Source organism: Streptopelia decaocto (genome assembly GCF_964273445.1).
Source record: "Streptopelia decaocto genome assembly, chromosome: 12".
Taxonomy (NCBI): Eukaryota; Metazoa; Chordata; class Aves; order Columbiformes; family Columbidae; genus Streptopelia; species Streptopelia decaocto.
This window is the reverse complement of record NC_138667.1, coordinates 17,431,645-17,448,963: the sequence shown is the minus strand read 5'-3', so window position 1 is coordinate 17,448,963 and position 17,319 is coordinate 17,431,645. Positions and strand designations below refer to the sequence as shown.

At 53.5% G+C, this 17,319-nt stretch overlaps 2 protein-coding genes across 2 annotated transcripts; both read right to left on the bottom strand.

The window, feature by feature from the left end:
• Positions 1 to 2,967: 2,967 nt before the first annotated feature.
• LOC309445300 (protocadherin alpha-6-like) lies at positions 2,968 to 5,919 on the bottom strand (the record flags this gene model as incomplete). Its single annotated transcript, XM_082063930.1, has 1 exon — positions 2,968 to 5,919. Exon 1 carries the CDS (start codon positions 5,599 to 5,601, stop codon positions 2,968 to 2,970), a length of 2,634 nt encoding a protein of 877 aa, XP_081920056.1. The 5' UTR covers positions 5,602 to 5,919.
• A 4,772-nt stretch (positions 5,920 to 10,691) lies between these two features.
• On the bottom strand, positions 10,692 to 15,703 carry LOC309445299 (protocadherin alpha-8-like; the record flags this gene model as incomplete). The annotated part of the gene is made up of 1 exon (XM_082063929.1): positions 10,692 to 15,703. The coding sequence occupies exon 1, from the start codon at positions 13,395 to 13,397 to the stop codon at positions 10,692 to 10,694; it is 2,706 nt and encodes a 901-aa protein (XP_081920055.1). The 5' UTR covers positions 13,398 to 15,703.
• Positions 15,704 to 17,319: the final 1,616 nt, after the last annotated feature.

The window sequence follows — 17,319 nt, the reverse complement described above, 5'->3', positions numbered from 1 at the left end:
TGCTTGTAAGGGTCTTTTTTCCCTTAACAGTTCTGAGGAACCTCAGTGAAAAAAAATTACCTTCTGCAAAAGTCTCAGAATCGCTAGAGAGTGCACAGTGGTCCCTTCTGCACTTCCATCACAGAGGAAAGAGAAGGGAGACCTGAATGCCAAGGACATTCTCTCAATGTCAACCTCATCTCAGGAGAGCGGAAAGGCCATCCCCCACATTGATCGCAAATGGCTCAAAGCTCTGCAACCAGACAGCTGCTGAAAATTCTGCCATCCACAACTCATACACTGTTGCCAACACATTGCCAATATGAGAGAAGTAAAAGCAAAACAACGGGAGTTTTTGCCAAGAGAAATAAAAGAACTCGTTCCACCATATTGAAACCAAACGCTTGCCAACATTTTAAATGCACAGAGCACTTCTTCCCCTGCCTCACAGAGAAGATGAGCTGCAAGATCACTGATCAAGGAGGACTTTAGAGAAGTTGACGTGATTCACATTTCAAAAACCTTCTGTTTCACCAATAACATACCAAATTACGGAACAGATTTTGAATAGAGTTTATGGCAGATGTCTTCACATCACACAGGAATACCACGGAGGACAAAAGGGTGTGAGGATGTGCAGAACTTCTGCAGGTCCTAAGAGGATCCCGAGCAAGCAGCTCTGCATGACGCTGCTTCTCGGTGTTTTCTACTGGCATCCTCGATCCCACACCACAGGAATGAGATCTCCAGCTAAGCTGGCATTATCCAGTACTTCCCCAATGACACAGACCATGTCCTACCCAGCATCGCCATTTCCCTCAGGCAACACTCTTTCCCACTCACAGTGACCCCCCAAGCAACACATGCCCAGGCCGTACCTGGTGCCACTCAGAGCTTCAATGCCACAATACCCAGACCTTGCTCTACCACAGGAACATGCCCCAGCACTAAACCCCAACCTTAGCATGGCCCAGGCCTTTGCACATCATCACCTTCCCTCATGATCAGCACAAAGAAAATATGGATGGATGCAAAGGTATTCACTGTCTGGCAGACTCTTCCCAGATGCCTGAACTTCACCCTGAATACTTTGTTACTTCTCAGCAATCTCAGATGGAAACACCACAGAGCTGTAAGTTACAGTTCTTCTTGAAGATTCTATAATTAGAGTTGTGACAACTCTGATCCCAGTCTGAACAGATTTTATTATTTCAAAAGAACACTAGATGTCAAGGTCCAAGTGCATTCACAGTATCAACTGGGTGGGAAAATCTACACCACACAGAACCAGAGCTGGGCTGCTCTGCAAGGCTTGGCACGTGCATGCACATATCAGAATAAGCCATGTGTAATAGGAAACACCATCTCTACCGAGGACAACTGTGCAAGTGCACAAGTAGGGTAAGTCAGGAGGACAAAGATCACACCCACCTCCTCATATCCCCTTAAAATTCCTGCCTGAGGAGGAGAAAGGAACCATCATAGCAAGGGAAATGGCTGCGGAACCTCCTGTACACGATCACCACTGCACAAGGACAGCAGATTGAAGCACTACCCTCCCACAATGCCTTTCTCAAAAATAGATGGAAAAGGTCCAGCAGACACTATTCAGCAGTCTGCATCTTACCCCTCTGCCCTAAGTCAGGCCAGCAGCACAAGGGACTGTCTCTGGTGGGAGATATTCCTAACTTCAAAGAAGATCGCAGGCATTTCTACAGCACAACCTATTTCATGATCAGAAGAGTTTCCAACACCAGATCCTTAGAGTCTGGAAGTGAATCTCAGGCAAGAAGACCTTTTGCCAAAACTGCCTCATGCTTTCCTCTAGGCATCCTCCGTTCACCACTCTGGAACTTGTGTTCTCAAGACAAGCAGATTATCTCTCATTCTTCTCATCCTATGACATAGTCTATGGTCTTCCTGATGATTTCCAGTTACTTTAAACAAGTCTTCCCTCTGCTCTTGTTCACCATTCATATGAGGACATGACCAGGCCCTACTCAGTTCCTGCTGCCATATTCACCTCTGTGACATGCCACAGTTTCATTTCCCAGCTCACTCTGGCATTTGTAGAGCATTCCCATCAATGACAGCACCATAAAAAACATACAGATGTTATCATGTACACAGTGTCTGGCAGATGCTCTGCAACTGACACTTGGTATTTGGGATACACTTCAGCTATCTCAGATGGAAATGTTTTAGACCTGGGATCGATACTCTTTCTAAAGGTGATATTGGGACAGCTCTAATGGCAACGAGATTTGAATTCACAATGTGAGAGAACAACTCAAATGCTGATGAGCACACCAATATACTGAATGATATCTACTGTGTAGAAGAGTTGATCTGGGTTTTGTGGCTGAAATGAGAAATTTCAGGGATTTATAATAGTGTAGCTGCTGATACAAGTATTCAAACAGCATCAAAAATGCCACTGCCCCTCACACCACCTGTCCAGCCAGGCTCGCAAAGCTCACAAGATGGGCAGAGAAGAATGAAAGAAAAACAAACATACAATAAAACCAACCAACCAAACAAACAAACAACAAAAAAAAAAAAAAAAAGGAAGAAAAAGCAAATGCTACTTTCTAACATGTACGTTGGTTTCCACTCTCCTGGCTGAGCACTTTTTGATTCTAACTACTGTAATAACATAGTGGCAAAAAGGAAACAAGAAAAGTCCCTCTTGCTTGCCTAATCAGTATGAATAGTGCCTGGGGGACTGTAACCTTCACAGCCTGCATGATTGCAGTCTTTCAGCAAGCTCAGACAGAAATGCCACACATCGGCAAGCAAGAGCCCCTCGAAAGCCTATAGGATGGTAACCCTCATCACAATCCGCAGTGATTTTGTCTGGCGGGAGAACCCTGCCGACGGTAACTGCTGCCGGGCGTGGCAATACCTTTCTTTAGTTCTCCCCCACAGTAGGAGCCGAGGGGCCCCAGCAAGGATGCCAAGGCTGATGCCAAGGTCCCGCTCACATCCTTAAGCACCCATCAAGCACACGCTGTCCGCGGGCTCAGCTCGGCTCCCACCAAAGGCTGCCCGGTGACCCTGAGAGAAGGACCAGAGCAGGGAGAAGGGCGAGACGGGGGAGAAAGAGGAAGGGGCGTCGGAGAAGGGGCGACAGGCGAGGCAGGAATAGCCACTGACCGTGTCCGGGAGAGCGGGCGCCTCCGGCTGCGTCTCCTTCGCCGCGGGGCCGGGCGGCGGCGGGAAGTTGGGGCTGAAAACCATCAGGTCGCTCTTGCCCGCGCCGTCCGCCACGCACAGGCTCCGGCTCTGGCGCTGCGAGTACGACCAGCTCCCCACTTCGCTGGCGCACACCAGCGTCGCCGGCCCGGGCCCCGCCAGCACGCCCGCCCGCGGCGCCCAGCGCGACGCCCCGTACAGCACCACCGCCAGCAGGAACAGGCTCGACACCGCGCAGATGGCCACCACCAGCCACACGTTCGTCGTCGTCGCCGCCGCTCCTGTCGCTGCCGCGCCGCCCTCCGCCGGACGCAGCCCCGCCCCTGATGACGACGATGAGCCCGCGGCCGCCAGCGCCGCCTCGGCGCCCTCCACCAGCGACACGCTGAGCGTGGCCGTGGCCGAGCGCGCCGGCTCCCCGTGGTCCCGCACCACGATCACCAGCCTCTGCCGCGGGCCGTCCGCCTCCTCCAGCGCCCGCGCCGTGCTCACCTCGCCGCTGTACAGCCCCACGCGGAACGGGCCCTTCCCCCGCGGCTCCCACAGCTCGTAGCGCAGCCACGCGTTGTAGCCCGAGTCCGCGTCCACCGCGCGGATCTTCGCCACCACCTGCCCCGCCGGCGCCCCCCACGCCGCCCACGCCCACAGCGCCCCCGAGACCGAGTCCGGCCCCGACGCCGCCTCGCCCACCACCCCGGGCCCCGGCCCGCCGCTTCCAGACGGCAGCAGCACCGGCGCGTTGTCGTTCTCGTCCACCACGAACAGCTGCACCGTGGCGTTGCCGCACAGCGGCGGCTCCCCCGCGTCCACCGCCCGCACCTCGAACTGCAGCACCTGCACCTCCTCGTAGTCCAACGGCTGCAGCGCCCACACACGCCCGCTCTCCGCGTCCACCGACACGTAGCTCGACGCCGGACGCCACCCCCCGCCCGCAGACGCGACACCGCCCACGCCGCCCTCCCACACCGAGTACCGCACGCGCCCGTTGGCCGCCTCGTCCGGGTCCCGCGCCCACACACGCGCCAGCTCCGCGCCCGCCGCGTTGTTCTCCCGCGCCAGCACCGTGTACACGGCCTGCGCGAACGCCGGCGCGTTGTCGTTCACGTCCGACACCGGCACCCGCAGCCCGCGACGCCCGCGCAGCGACGGCGACCCGCCGTCCTCCGCCCGCACCTCCACCTCGTACTCCGACACCCGCTCCCGGTCCAGCGCCTCCCGCAGCACCAGCGAGTACGACCCCGCGAACGTCGACACCAGCCCGAACGGCGCCGCCGGCCACACCGCGCAGCGCACACGACCGTTCGCCCCCGAGTCCCGGTCCGACACGCTCAGCAGCGCCACCACCGTCCCCACCGACGCGTCCTCCGGCACCGGCACCGACAGCGACGTCACCCACACCTCGGGCGCGTTGTCGTTCACGTCCAGCACCTCCAGCTCCACGCTGCAGTGACCCGACAGCGGGGGCCACCCTTTGTCTCTCGCTTCGATCTCCAGATCATACGACTGAACGTCCTCAAAATCCAGTTTACCAGCAGTCCGTATTTCCCCGGATTTTCTGTCAATTATGAAAAGATCCTGAATTTTGGCAGAAATCGTGTCACTAAACGAATAAGATATCTCCCGATTAATTCCCTCATCATTGTCTGTTGCTGTTAGCTGGAAAAACACTGTTCCAGGGGCAGTGCTCTCTGGCAGTTGCACTTTATACACCGACTGATTGAACTCCGGCGCGTTGTCGTTCGCATCCAGTACCGAGATCACCAGCTCCATTGTGCCCGTCAGAGCCGGCCGGCCCCCATCACTCGCCGTCAGCACCAACCGGTGCACAGGCAGCGTCTCGCGGTCCAGCGGTTTGGTTAATACAAGGACTACGGAGATTTTGTTTTCGTCTTTGGATTTCACTTCTAATCCGAAATTCTCAGAGGGGCTGAGTATGTAAGAGAGCTGTGCATTAGCTCCTATATCTGCATCCGACGCGCCCTCCAAAGGGAACCGAGACCCAGGAGGTGAGTTCTCCGGTAAAGTGAGGTTTTTCCGAGCTGCGGGGAAGAGCGGGACGTTGTCGTTGATGTCGGTGACCTCCAGCTCCACGTGGAACACGCGCAGCGGCCGCTCCACCAGCACCTCCAGGCGCAGGGCGCACGGCGCGCTCTTCCCGCACAGCTCCTCCCGGTCCAGCCGCGAGCTCACCACCAGCGCCCCGCTCGCCCCGCTCACCTCCACGCTCGCCCGCCGGCCCTGCGACACCAGCCGCAGCCGCCGCGCCTCCGCCTCGCCCGCCTCCAGGCCCAGGTCCTGCGCCAGACGCCCCACCACCGTCCCGGCCTTGGCTTCCTCCGGCACCGAGTACCGCACCTGCCCGCCGACCAGCGCCCATGCCGCCTGCAGCACCAGCACCCGCACCACGGCCCCCCACCACACGCACATCGCTGCTGCCGCCGCCGCTACCAGCCGGGGCCCCGCACGGCTCCCCGCCGCCGCCCGGACGCACCGGCTCTCCTGCCCACCCCGCGCCGCCCCCCCGCGCTCACAGCCGGGCTCTCCGCCGCACCGGGGCGGAGCCGCCGAGCCGCTCGGCCGCCGTTTCTGAGCCTGCAGCGACACCGTGTGCTGCTCCGCCGCCGCACATGCTCCCACCTACACTTATCCCTTTTTTGTTTCCTCTCGTTTTCCTTTTCCTCTTACTTTTTCTTCTCTTTGTTCTTTCATGTCTTCTTTTTTTCCCTTTCAATCTCCACTATTCGGTGCCTTCCTTTTCTTCGCGTTCTTCTTTTTCGTTGTGTCATGTGCCATGTGCCATGCCGTATTCTTTACATCTCTTTCCCGTTCATTTCTCTCCTGTCCTCTTTACCCCTGCTAGCAGCCCACCAGTCGCCTCCGGCGCCGCGGTGGAGACCCTCAAAGACAGAGCTATCAGCGCTAATTACGGGACATCAGCTCCGGAAGGCGGTACTCTAACCGAGGCGGAGGCTGTTAGGGACCAGCTCCCTTCGGTACCTAGAGAGAAAGTCGGTGCTTCCTGATAATCTCGTATATTCTTCCTTCCCTCCTGCCTTCCTGCCTTCTCTGCTTTCTCCTCTTTCTCCTTCTACTCTCTTCCCTGTCCTTCCCTCCCCTTCTATTCTTCCTTCTTTGCCTACTCCTTTTCTCTTTTACCAACGTGATTTCTATATGACTACATCACTCTCGCTGTGAAGAACAGAGATGTCCTCATTCCTCTTCGTCAACACTCCTCATCAAGCCTTGCACAGAGTCCCTTGAGTACCAAGGGTGTTGAGGTCCTCAAATCCATTCAGCATAGAGAGATAACATCAGTGCATGCTGGTAATCTGCTCTATTATTCCCTTCCTTCCTTCCTCCCTTCCTTCCTCCCTTCCTTCCTCCCTTCCTTCCTCCCTTCCTTTCTCCCTTTCTTCCTTCCTTTCTTCCTTCCTTTCTTTCTTTCCTTCTTTCCTTCCTTAATTACCCTTCCTTTCCTTCTTCCCTACTTCCTTTTTTCTTGCATAAATTCCTTCTTTTCCTGCTTTCTTTCTCCTTTCAGCCTTCCATTGCCTTTGGCCCTCTCTTCCTTTTCTTTTTCCTCTTTCCTCCTTCTGTTATTTCTCTTCTGCTTTCTTTCCTTATCTGGCATTCCATATTCTTCCCTCCCATTCTCTTCCGCTTCTGTCTGGGTCTCTTGTTTCCTGCATCTACCTAAAGATATTCGACATGACTATACCATACTTACTAAAAAGCAGGAAAAGGCCCATTGGTTAGAGCTCTTATTCCCATTCCTTTACACCTTCCATGCCTCCGGCTGGGGAACGTTTCTGCTTTCTTCAAGTCTATGCAAGACAGACAGACTGCCCCTTCACCTCCCCTTACCTTCTCTTCTGAAAGAAAACCACTCTCTTTCACCTCCAGTCCATTCAATGGCACAGCAAATAACAGAGCAAGTCAATCGTGTGGCAGAGGACAGCTCTGCTACATCAGAGCAGGATCAACCAGCCTCAGAAACACAAGCCCAAGACCCAGGTACTTGGACATCTGTGCAAAAAGTCTCCAATGAGTCCAAACACTACAAGGGTGTCTTTCATTCGAGAAATCAAACCCATCACAGTTCAGCAGAACACCACTCCATGAAGGATGGAAATGTACAGGGCAACCACAGCTCCCAAGCACTGTTCATGTGTCTCGATGGATGGCTGTTCTTCTGGTCTCATATTCCACATGCAAAATGAAAAGTCAAGCTCTTCCTTTCCTTTTAAGGCAAACATCCATTGCATAAACACAGCAAGCACCTCAGCATCAAGATAATACCATTACATTTTCCCTAAGAACACCCCCTTGACACCCAACATATCTACTCCACAAACACATAGGGGTCCCTCCACCATCTCTGCTTGCTGCCACCAGCTCATGCTGTGCCTGGAAGCAGCAGAAATAGAAACAGAGTGAGCAGTGGTGCTTTGCTGCTCCAAACCCACCAGCATTACAATCCTGGCTATATTCTGTTGATCCAACATGAAGATACCACAACTAAACAGGAACAAAAGTCCATCTGTCTCTCTCAAACACACCTTTACTGCTACTTACCTGTAGCATCACTGGTTGCTACTTCAGAATAAGAAACATTTTCAGGACAGGGGAATTGCTTTTAAGTGACTTTTCCCCTTAACTTTTCTGAGGAACCTCCATGGAAAGACGTTAGTCATGTTCTGCAAAAACCTCCAAATCACTGTACAGTGTGCAATCCTCCCTTCTGCACTTCCGTCACAGAGGAAAGAGAAGGGAGACCTGAATGCCAAGTACATTCTCTCAATGTCAACCTCATCTCAGGAGAGTGGAGAACCCATCCCCCAGATTGATCCCAAATGGCTCAAAGCTCTGCGACCAGACAGTTGTGAAAATTCTGACATCTCTATCTCACCCACTGTTACAAACACATTGCCAATGTAAGAGAAGGAAAAAACAAAATTGGTGGGAATTTTTGCTGAGAGAATAAAACTAAAGGAACCCATTCTACTGTATTGAAAGGCAAGGTGTGCTAACATGTTGAATACAGAGAGGACTTCTTCCCCTGCCTAAAAAGGAAGATGAGCAGAGAGATGACAAGGAGCGATTTAGGGAAGGCAGACAAAGTGATCCAAATTTCAAAAGCATTGTTTGACCAACAACATACCATATCCAGGAACAAATTATTACAGGAGTCTCTGGCAGATGTCTTCACATCACGCAAGACCACCACAGAGGACAAAAGAGTGCAAGGATGTGCGGAACTTCTGAAAGTCCTGAGATGATCCCAAGCAAGCAGGGCTGCATCTCTTCTCAATGTTTTCTTCTGGAATCGTCTGTCCCACGCCATGTGAAATCAGATCTCCAGCCAGTGGACATTACCCAGTGACACAGAACATGTCTTACCCAGCATCTCCATTTCCCTCAGGCAACACTCCCCACACACCGTCACCCTCCTCACACATACCCAGGCCCTAGTTGGTGCCACTTGGAGAATCACTGCCACAATACCCAGATCTTGCTGTACCACAAGAATGTGCCCCAGCACTAAAGCCCAATGTCATCATGACTCAGGCCTTTGCACATCACACTTTCCCTTGTGATCAGCACAAACAAAATACGGATGGATGCAAAGGTATTCACTGTCCGGCAGACTCTTCCCAGATGCGTAAACTTCACCCTAAATACTTTGTTACTTCTCAGCAATCTCAGATGGAAACACCATAGACCTGCATGTTAGACTTCTTCTTACAGATTCTGTGATGAGAGTTGTGACAGCTCTGATCCCAGTCTGCACAGATTTTATTATTTCAAAAAAAACACACTAAATGTCAAAGTGCAAGTGCACTAACAATATCAACTGGGTGGGAAAATTTGCAGCACAGAAAATCAGAATTGGTCTGCTCTGCAGGGTTTGTAATGTACATGCACATATCAGAACAAGCCATGTGTAATAGGAAACACCATCTCTACCAAGGACAACTGTACAAGTGCACAAGTAGGGCAAGTCAGGAGCACAAAGACCACACTCACCTCCTCATATCCCCTTAAAATTCCTGCCTGAGGAGAAGAAAGGAAACATCATAGCAAGGGAAATGGCTGTGGAACCTCCCGCAGATTCGCAGCACTGTGCAAGGATAGCAGACTGAAGCGCTACCCTCCCACAATGCCTTTTCAAAGCTAGATGGAAAAGGTCCAGCACACATTATTCAGCAGTCTGCATCTCACCCCTCTTACCAACATATGCCCTAAGTCAGGCCAGCAGCACAAGGGACTGTCTCTGGTGGGAGACATTCCTAACTTCAAAGAAGATTGCAGGCATTTCTATAGCACACCCTATTTCATGTTCAGAAGAGTTTCCAACACCAGATCCATAGAGTCTGGAAGTGAATCTCGGGCAAGAAGACCTTTTGCCAAAACTGCCTCATGTTTTCCTCTAGGCATCCTCCATTCACCACTATGGAACTTGTGTTCTCAAGACAAGCAGATTATCTCCCATTCTTCTCATCCTATGACATGGTCTATGGTCTTCCTGGGGATTTCCAGTTACTTTAAACAAGTCTTCCCTCTGCTCTTGTTCACCATTCATATGAGGACATGATCAGGCCCTACTCAGTTCCCGCTGCCATATTCACCTCTGTGACATGCCACAGTTTCATTTCCCAGCTCACTCTGGCATTTGTAGAGCATTCCCATCAATGACAGCACCATAAAAAACATACAGATGTTATCATGTACACAGTGTCTGGCAGATGCTCTGCAACTGACACTTGGTATTTGGGATACACTTCAGCTATCTCAGATGGAAATGTTTTAGACCTGGGATCGATACTCTTTCTAAAGGTGATATTGGGACAGCTCTAATGGCAACGAGATTTGAATTCACAATGTGAGAGAACAACTCAAATGCTGATGAGCACACCAATACAGTGAATGATATCTACTGTGTAGAAGAGTTGATCTGGGTTTTGTGGCTGAAATGAGAAATTTCAGGGATTTATAATAGTGTAGCTGCTGATACAAGTATTCAAACAGCATCAAAAATGCCACTGCCCCTCACACCACCTGTCCAGCCAGGCACACAAAGCTCACAAGATGGGCAGAGAAGAGGGAAAGAAAAACAAAAAACAAACATTAAAAAAATGAAGAAAGAAAAGAAAAAAAAAAAAGCAAATGCTACTTTCTAACATGTACGTTGGTTTCCATTCTCCCGGCTTAGCACTTTTTGATTCTAACTACTATAATAACATAGTGGCAAAAAGGAAACAAGAAAAGTCCCTCTTGCTTGCCTAATCAGTATGAATAGTGCCTGGGGGACTGTAACCTTCACAGCCTGCATGATTGCAGTCCTTCAGCAAGCTCAGACAGAAATGCTACACACAAGCAAGCGAGTCTTGAAAGCCCATGTCGTGGTACCTCCCACCACATCCTGCAGTGATTTTCTTTGACAGGAGAACAACTTGCAACCAGAACAGCTGTGCAGCTGTGAACCGCAACTGATTTGGGTGTGGCAATACTTTTATTTAGTTCCCCCAAGAAAGCAAGAACTGAGAGGCTCCGGTATGAACACCAAGGCAGATGAAAACATCCCATTCACATCCCGCCAAGTGCCCACTGTCCACGAGGCCCGGAGGCTCAGGACGGCTCACACCAAAGGCTGCCCATGGACTGGGACAGAGAGATATGGGGGAGAGAGAGAAAAAGGGATACAAGTCTAATAGGAAGTCAAGGAAGGGGTGAGAGGAGAGGAAGGGAGGGCCACTAACCGTGTCCAGGAGAGCGGGCGGCTCCGGCTGCGTCTCCTTCGCCGCGGGGCCGGGCGGCGGCGGGAAGTTGGGGCTGAAAACCATCAGGTCGCTCTTGCCCGCGCCGTCCGCCACGCACAGACTCCGGCTCTGGCGCTGCGAGTACGACCAGCTCCCCACTTCGCTGGCGCACACCAGCGTCGCCGGCCCGGGCCCCGCCAGCACGCCCGCCCGCGGCGCCCAGCGCGACGCCCCGTACAGCACCACCGCCAGCAGGAACAGGCTCGACACCGCGCAGATGGCCACCACCAGCCACACGTTCGTCGCCGCCGCCGCTCCTGTCGCTGCCGCGCCACCCTCCGCCGGACGCAGCCCCGCCCCTGATGACGACGATGAGCCCGCGGCCGCCAGCGCCGCCTCGGCGCCCTCCACCAGCGACACGCTGAGCGTGGCCGTGGCCGAGCGCGCCGGCTCCCCGTGGTCCCGCACCACGATCACCAGCCTGTGCCGCGGGCCGTCCGCCTCCTCCAGCGCCCGCGCCGTGCTCACCTCGCCGCTGTACAGCCCCACGCGGAACGGGCCCTTCCCCCGCGGCTCCCACAGCTCGTAGCGCAGCCACGCGTTGTAGCCCGAGTCCGCGTCCACCGCGCGGATCTTCGCCACAACCTGCCCCGCCGGCGCCCCCCACGCCGCCCACGCCCACAGCGCCCCCGAGACCGAGTCCGGCCCCGACGCCGCCTCGCCCACCACCCCGGGCCCCGGCCCGCCGCTTCCAGACGGCAGCAGCACCGGCGCGTTGTCGTTCTCGTCCACCACGAACAGCTGCACCGTGGCGTTGCCGCACAGCGGCGGCTCCCCCGCGTCCACCGCCCGCACCTCGAACTGCAGCACCTGCACCTCCTCGTAGTCCAACGGCTGCAGCGCCCACACACGCCCGCTCTCCGCGTCCACCGACACGTAGCTCGACGCCGGACGCCACCCCCCGCCCGCCGACGCGACACCGCCCACGCCGCCCTCCCACACCGAGTACCGCACGCGCCCGTTGTCCGCCTCGTCCGGGTCCCGTGCCCACAGACGCGCCAGCTCCGCGCCCGCCGCGTTGTTCTCCCGCGCCAGCACCGTGTACACGGCCTGCGCGAACGCCGGCGCGTTGTCGTTCACGTCCGACACCGGCACCCGCAGCCCGCGACGCCCGCGCAGCGACGGCGACCCGCCGTCCTCCGCCCGCACCTCCACCTCGTACTCCGACACCCGCTCCCGGTCCAGCGCCTCCCGCAGCACCAGCGAGTACGACCCCGCGAACGTCGACACCAGCCCGAACGGCGCCGCCGGCCACACCGCGCAGCGCACACGACCGTTCGCCCCCGAGTCCCGGTCCGACACGCTCAGCAGCGCCACCACCGTCCCCACCGACGCGTCCTCCGGCACCGGCACCGACAGCGACGTCACCCACACTTCGGGCGCGTTGTCATTCACGTCCAGCACCTCCAGCTCCACGCTGCAGTGTCCCGACAAAGGTGCCCACCCTTTGTCTCTCGCTTCAATACGAAAATCATATATACTGACTTCTTCAAAGTCCAAAGAGCCCGTGAGACGGATTTCTCCCGTCTTCGGATTTACGGCGATCACATCTCTTCCACTCCGGGGAATGAAGTTGGTTGCCGTGTAAGTCACCTCACTGTTAATTCCCTCGTCCGGATCCGTGGCATTCAGCAGTGCCACAAGTGTCCCCTCTGCAGCGTTCTCCGGCAACTGCACTTTATAGACGGTCTGGTTGAACTGGGGCGCGTTGTCGTTCGCGTCCAGCACCGAGATCACCAGCTCCATCTTGCCCGTCAGAGACGGCCGGCCCCCGTCACTCGCTGTCAGCACCAGCAGGTGCATAGGCAGCGTCTCGCGGTCCAACGCTTTCGTTAAAACAAGATCTGGTACAATATTTCGTTCATTCGATTTTTGTAAATCCAGACGGAAATGTTCGGTGGGACTGAGTGTGTAAGAGAGCTGCGCGTTGGCACCGACATCTGCATCTGACGCGCCCTCCAGAGGGAACCGAGACCCTGGCAGCGACGATTCCGCGATGCTGAGGTTTTTCCGGGCGGCGGGGAAGAGCGGGGCGTTGTCGTTGATGTCGGTGACCTCCAGCTCCACGTGGAACACGCGCAGCGGCCGCTCCACCAGCACCTCCAGGCGCAGGGCGCACGGCGCGCTCTTCCCGCACAGCTCCTCCCGGTCCAGCCGCGAGCTCACCACCAGCGCCCCGCTCGCCCCGCTCACCTCCACGCTCGCCCGCCGGCCCTGCGACACCAGCCGCAGCCGCCGCGCCTCCGCCTCGCCCGCCTCCAGGCCCAGGTCCTGCGCCAGACGCCCCACCACCGTCCCGGCCTTGGCTTCCTCCGGCACCGAGTACCGCACCTGCCCGCCGACCAGCGCCCAGGCCGCCTGCAGCACCAGCACCCGCACCACGGGCCCCCAGCATTCGCCCATCGCTGCTGCCGCCGCCGCCGCCACCCGCCCGGGCCCCGCACGGCTTCCCGCCGCCGCCCGGACGCACCGGCTCTCCTGCCCGCCCCGCACCGCCCCCCGCGCTCACAGCCGGGCTCTCCGCCGCACCGGGGCGGAGCTGCCGAGCCGCTCGGCCGCCGTTTCTGAGCCTGCAGCGACACCGTGTGCTGCTCCGCCGCCGCGCACGCTCCCACCATCGCCTCTGCGCTGCTCAGCTCCTTTCTCGCCTCCTCCTTCCTTTCTCCTTTCCTTTATTTCTTTATTATTTTCCTCTGTATTTCTTTCTACCTCTCTTGATCGTTCTTCGATTCCATACACTTTCTTGTATTTTTCTCCTTCTTTCTTTCCTTCTTTCTTTCCTTCTTTCTTTCCTTCTTTCTTTCCTTCTTTCTTTCCTTCTTTCTTTCCTTCTTTCTTTCCTTCTTTCTTTCCTTCTTCATTTATCTTGCCGCTTTTTTCTTTTTCATCCGTCTGTTCTTTATTTTGTTCCTTCTCTTTCTTCTTATTTTCGTTGTTGGTCTGCCGTGACCGGTGCTTTACTCCTCTTTCGCTTATCTTTCCTTTCTTCTCTTATCTTTTTTTTCCCAGCCAGGCAGCTCCCCACCCCACTCCGGCGCCGCTGTGGAAACCGTCAAAGACGGAGCCATCAGCTAAGGATTGCGGCACCTTAACCAACGCGCAGGCCGTTAGGGACCAGCTCCGTCCAGCGTGTAGAAGTAAGATTGTTGCATTCTTGTAATCTTCTGGTCTTTCTTTCTTCCTTTCTTCTTGTTATCATCTTCCTTCCTTAATTACTTCCTTGAACTTTCTGTCCCTTCTTTCCTTCCTGCTTGCTTTCTCCTTGCATACTATCCTTCCTTTGTGTCCTGAGTTCACCTGGGATATAGATAATTTTCATTGGAACCTGGGAAGGGACACGGCCAGGACAGCTGACCCAAACTATCCAAAGGGAGATTCGTACCATAGAACGTCATGACCCATATATAACTTGGGGAGCTGCATGGTGGAGAAAATCGCTGCTTCGGTGATTACTGCTCAAGAATGGGCTGGACATTGGTTTTCTAGAGGGTAAGCAATTGCAGTGTGTATCCCTCGTCGTCTGTATTTTTTATTGTTATTATTTATATCTTCCTTTGCCGTTCTGTTAAAATGTTTGTTTGTTTGTTTGTTTTTTCCCAAACCACAAGTTTTCCATTTTGTGCCCTGATTCTGCTCTGCATCCCACTGGGGAGGCAGGAGAGGAGTGAGCGTGCAGCCATGTGCTCCCAGTTGCTGGCCAGGGCTAAACCACAACACTTCTTCTTCCTTTCTTTTACTTTCTCACCTCATTTATTTTTCTTTCTTCCCATTTTCTATCGCTTCCTTATGTGTTTTGTTTTTTCCTTTTTCACTCTTAGCGATATATTTTTACATGTCTACAACGCCCTTGGCATCAAGAACAGACATGTCCTTTGAAAAGAGCTCCCATTCCTCTTCCTGAAAGCATTCAATCCCTCCATACAGCGAACAAACTTCCTCCAGTCCTCTGGTCTATATTAGACAGACAGACTGGCTCTGCACCTCCTGTTCCTCCTCTTCTGGTAGAAGACCACACCCTTCAGCCTCCAGTCCTCTCAAGGACCCAGCAAATAACACAGCAAGGCAATCATGTCACAAAGAACGGCTTTGCTACATCAGAACAGAAACCACCACCCTCAGAAACACAAGTCCAAGCCCCACGTACTTGGATCTCCATGTAACAGGCCATAATGCATCTAAACAACACAGGGAGTCTTTCATTTGGGAAATGATACCTCCCACAGCTCAGGACTCCAAACCTCCAAGGCAGCTGAAAAAGCACAGGGCGACCACAGCTCCCAAGCACTCTTCATATACCTCGATGAAGAGCTATTCTTTCCACCTGCAAACTGAATGTCAAGCTCTTGCTTCCTCTTGCACACAGGCATGCGTGGTTGGAAGTGCACAGAAACAACCCCAGTAGGCAGGGGCACTAGACCTTAGAGAATACTTCTCCTTCATTAGCATGAAACACACATCACAAAGCCAAACAAAAGCCACTAAGGGAAGACCGAGGCATTTTGGATGAAAATATGCCATGGATGCTCAACACATCCACTCTGAGAAATGCATTGGGTTTCCTTCCCCATCTGATTTTCTGCCACCAGCTCACATTATTTCTTGAAGTACCAGGAAAGGAGGCAGTTGTGCTTTGCTGCTGCAGACCTACAGGTATTATGATCCAGGAAACATTCCATCAATCCAACATGAAAATACCACACCAAAACAGGCATAAAAGTACATCTGTCTATCAAACACAGCCTCTTTAGTTATGAGTGACTTACCTGTAGCATCACCGTTTCCCTCTTCAGAATAAGAAACATTGTCAGGAGAGGAGAACTGGTTCTAATGGACCTTTTTCCCTTGCCATTACCAGCAATTTCTGGTGAAAATGGACAAAAAAACCCCACCACCACTCTTATTCTCCAAAAGCTGTTAAATCACTGAACATAGCATCCCCTTATCCCTTCTATCACCAGGGAAGCAGGAGGGACACCTGAAACCCAAGTACATTCTGCCAAAGTCAATCTCAGCTCAACAGAGTGGAAACACCATCTCCTGCACTGATGGCCAACTGCCCAAATGTCTCCAACCTGGCAGCTGCTAAAATTCTGCAGTCTCCATCTCATCCCATTTTACCAACACATTGCCACCGAGCAGGAAGAAAGAAAAATAACAAGAGGGTAGGGAGTTTTGGTAAGAGAAGAGAACCAGTGGATCCCATCCCATTGTATTGAAACATAAAGTCTGCTGACATTTTGAATATGGAGAGCACTTATTCCCCTGCCTAGCAAGACTAAGAGCACAAACAAGGAGAGATCCAGTGAAGGCTGGCAGTATGATCTAAATTTGTACAAGCTTCTCTTTGAGCAACAGTGTTCCACTTCAAACATGAGTGATTACAGGCATGTCGGATGACTTAACAAGCAGTAATACCATGAAGAACAACAGCATGCGAACATATGCAGAACTTCTGGACGTCTTACAAGGACCATGGGAACATAGCAGTGTGTGCTGGCACTCTTCTCAAGGTTTTCTATGGGCATCCTCTATCCTGTGCCCTGGGAAATGGGATCCCCAGCTAAGCAGACATCCAGTCTTTACCTAATAACACAGACTGTGTTCTACTCAGCTTCTTCATTTCCCTCAGGGAACACTCTTCCCCACTCAGAGTCACCCTTCCAGTGACACATGCCCATGCCCATCTCATAGCGCCACTGCCACAATACCCAGACCTTGCTGCACCACAAGAACCTCCTCCAGCTCTAATCCCTGCGCTGCATGTGACCCAGGTCTCTGCACATCCCCACCTCTCATGACTGGCACAAAGAACATATGGATGGATGCAAAGGCACTCACTGCCTGGCAGGCGCTTCTCAGGTGCTTGAACTTCACCCTAAATACTTTGTGCTTTCTCAGCAATTGCAGGTGGAAACACCACAGAGATGCATGTTAGAGCTCCTCTTAAAGATTCTGTGATTAGAGCTGTGACAGCTCTGATCACAGTCCACGTGGATTTTACACTTTGAGAGAATGACACCAAATGTGCAAGTGCAAGCACACTCACAGTGTCATCCACATGGGAGAATTTTCACAATAGAAAACCAGAGCTGGGCTGTTGTGCAGGGTTGGGCATATACGTGCATGTATCTGAACGAGTTACTAGTGACAAGAAGACACACCATCTCTGCTAAGGCCAACTGTGGAATCACACAAGTAGGGGAAGTTGAGTGCCCAAAGGTCTCATCCTCCTCCTTACAAATCCTGCCTGAGGAGGATCAAGGAACCATCATGGCAACATCAACAGCTGTGGAAGATGCTCTAGATGCCCACCTTTACAAAAGCA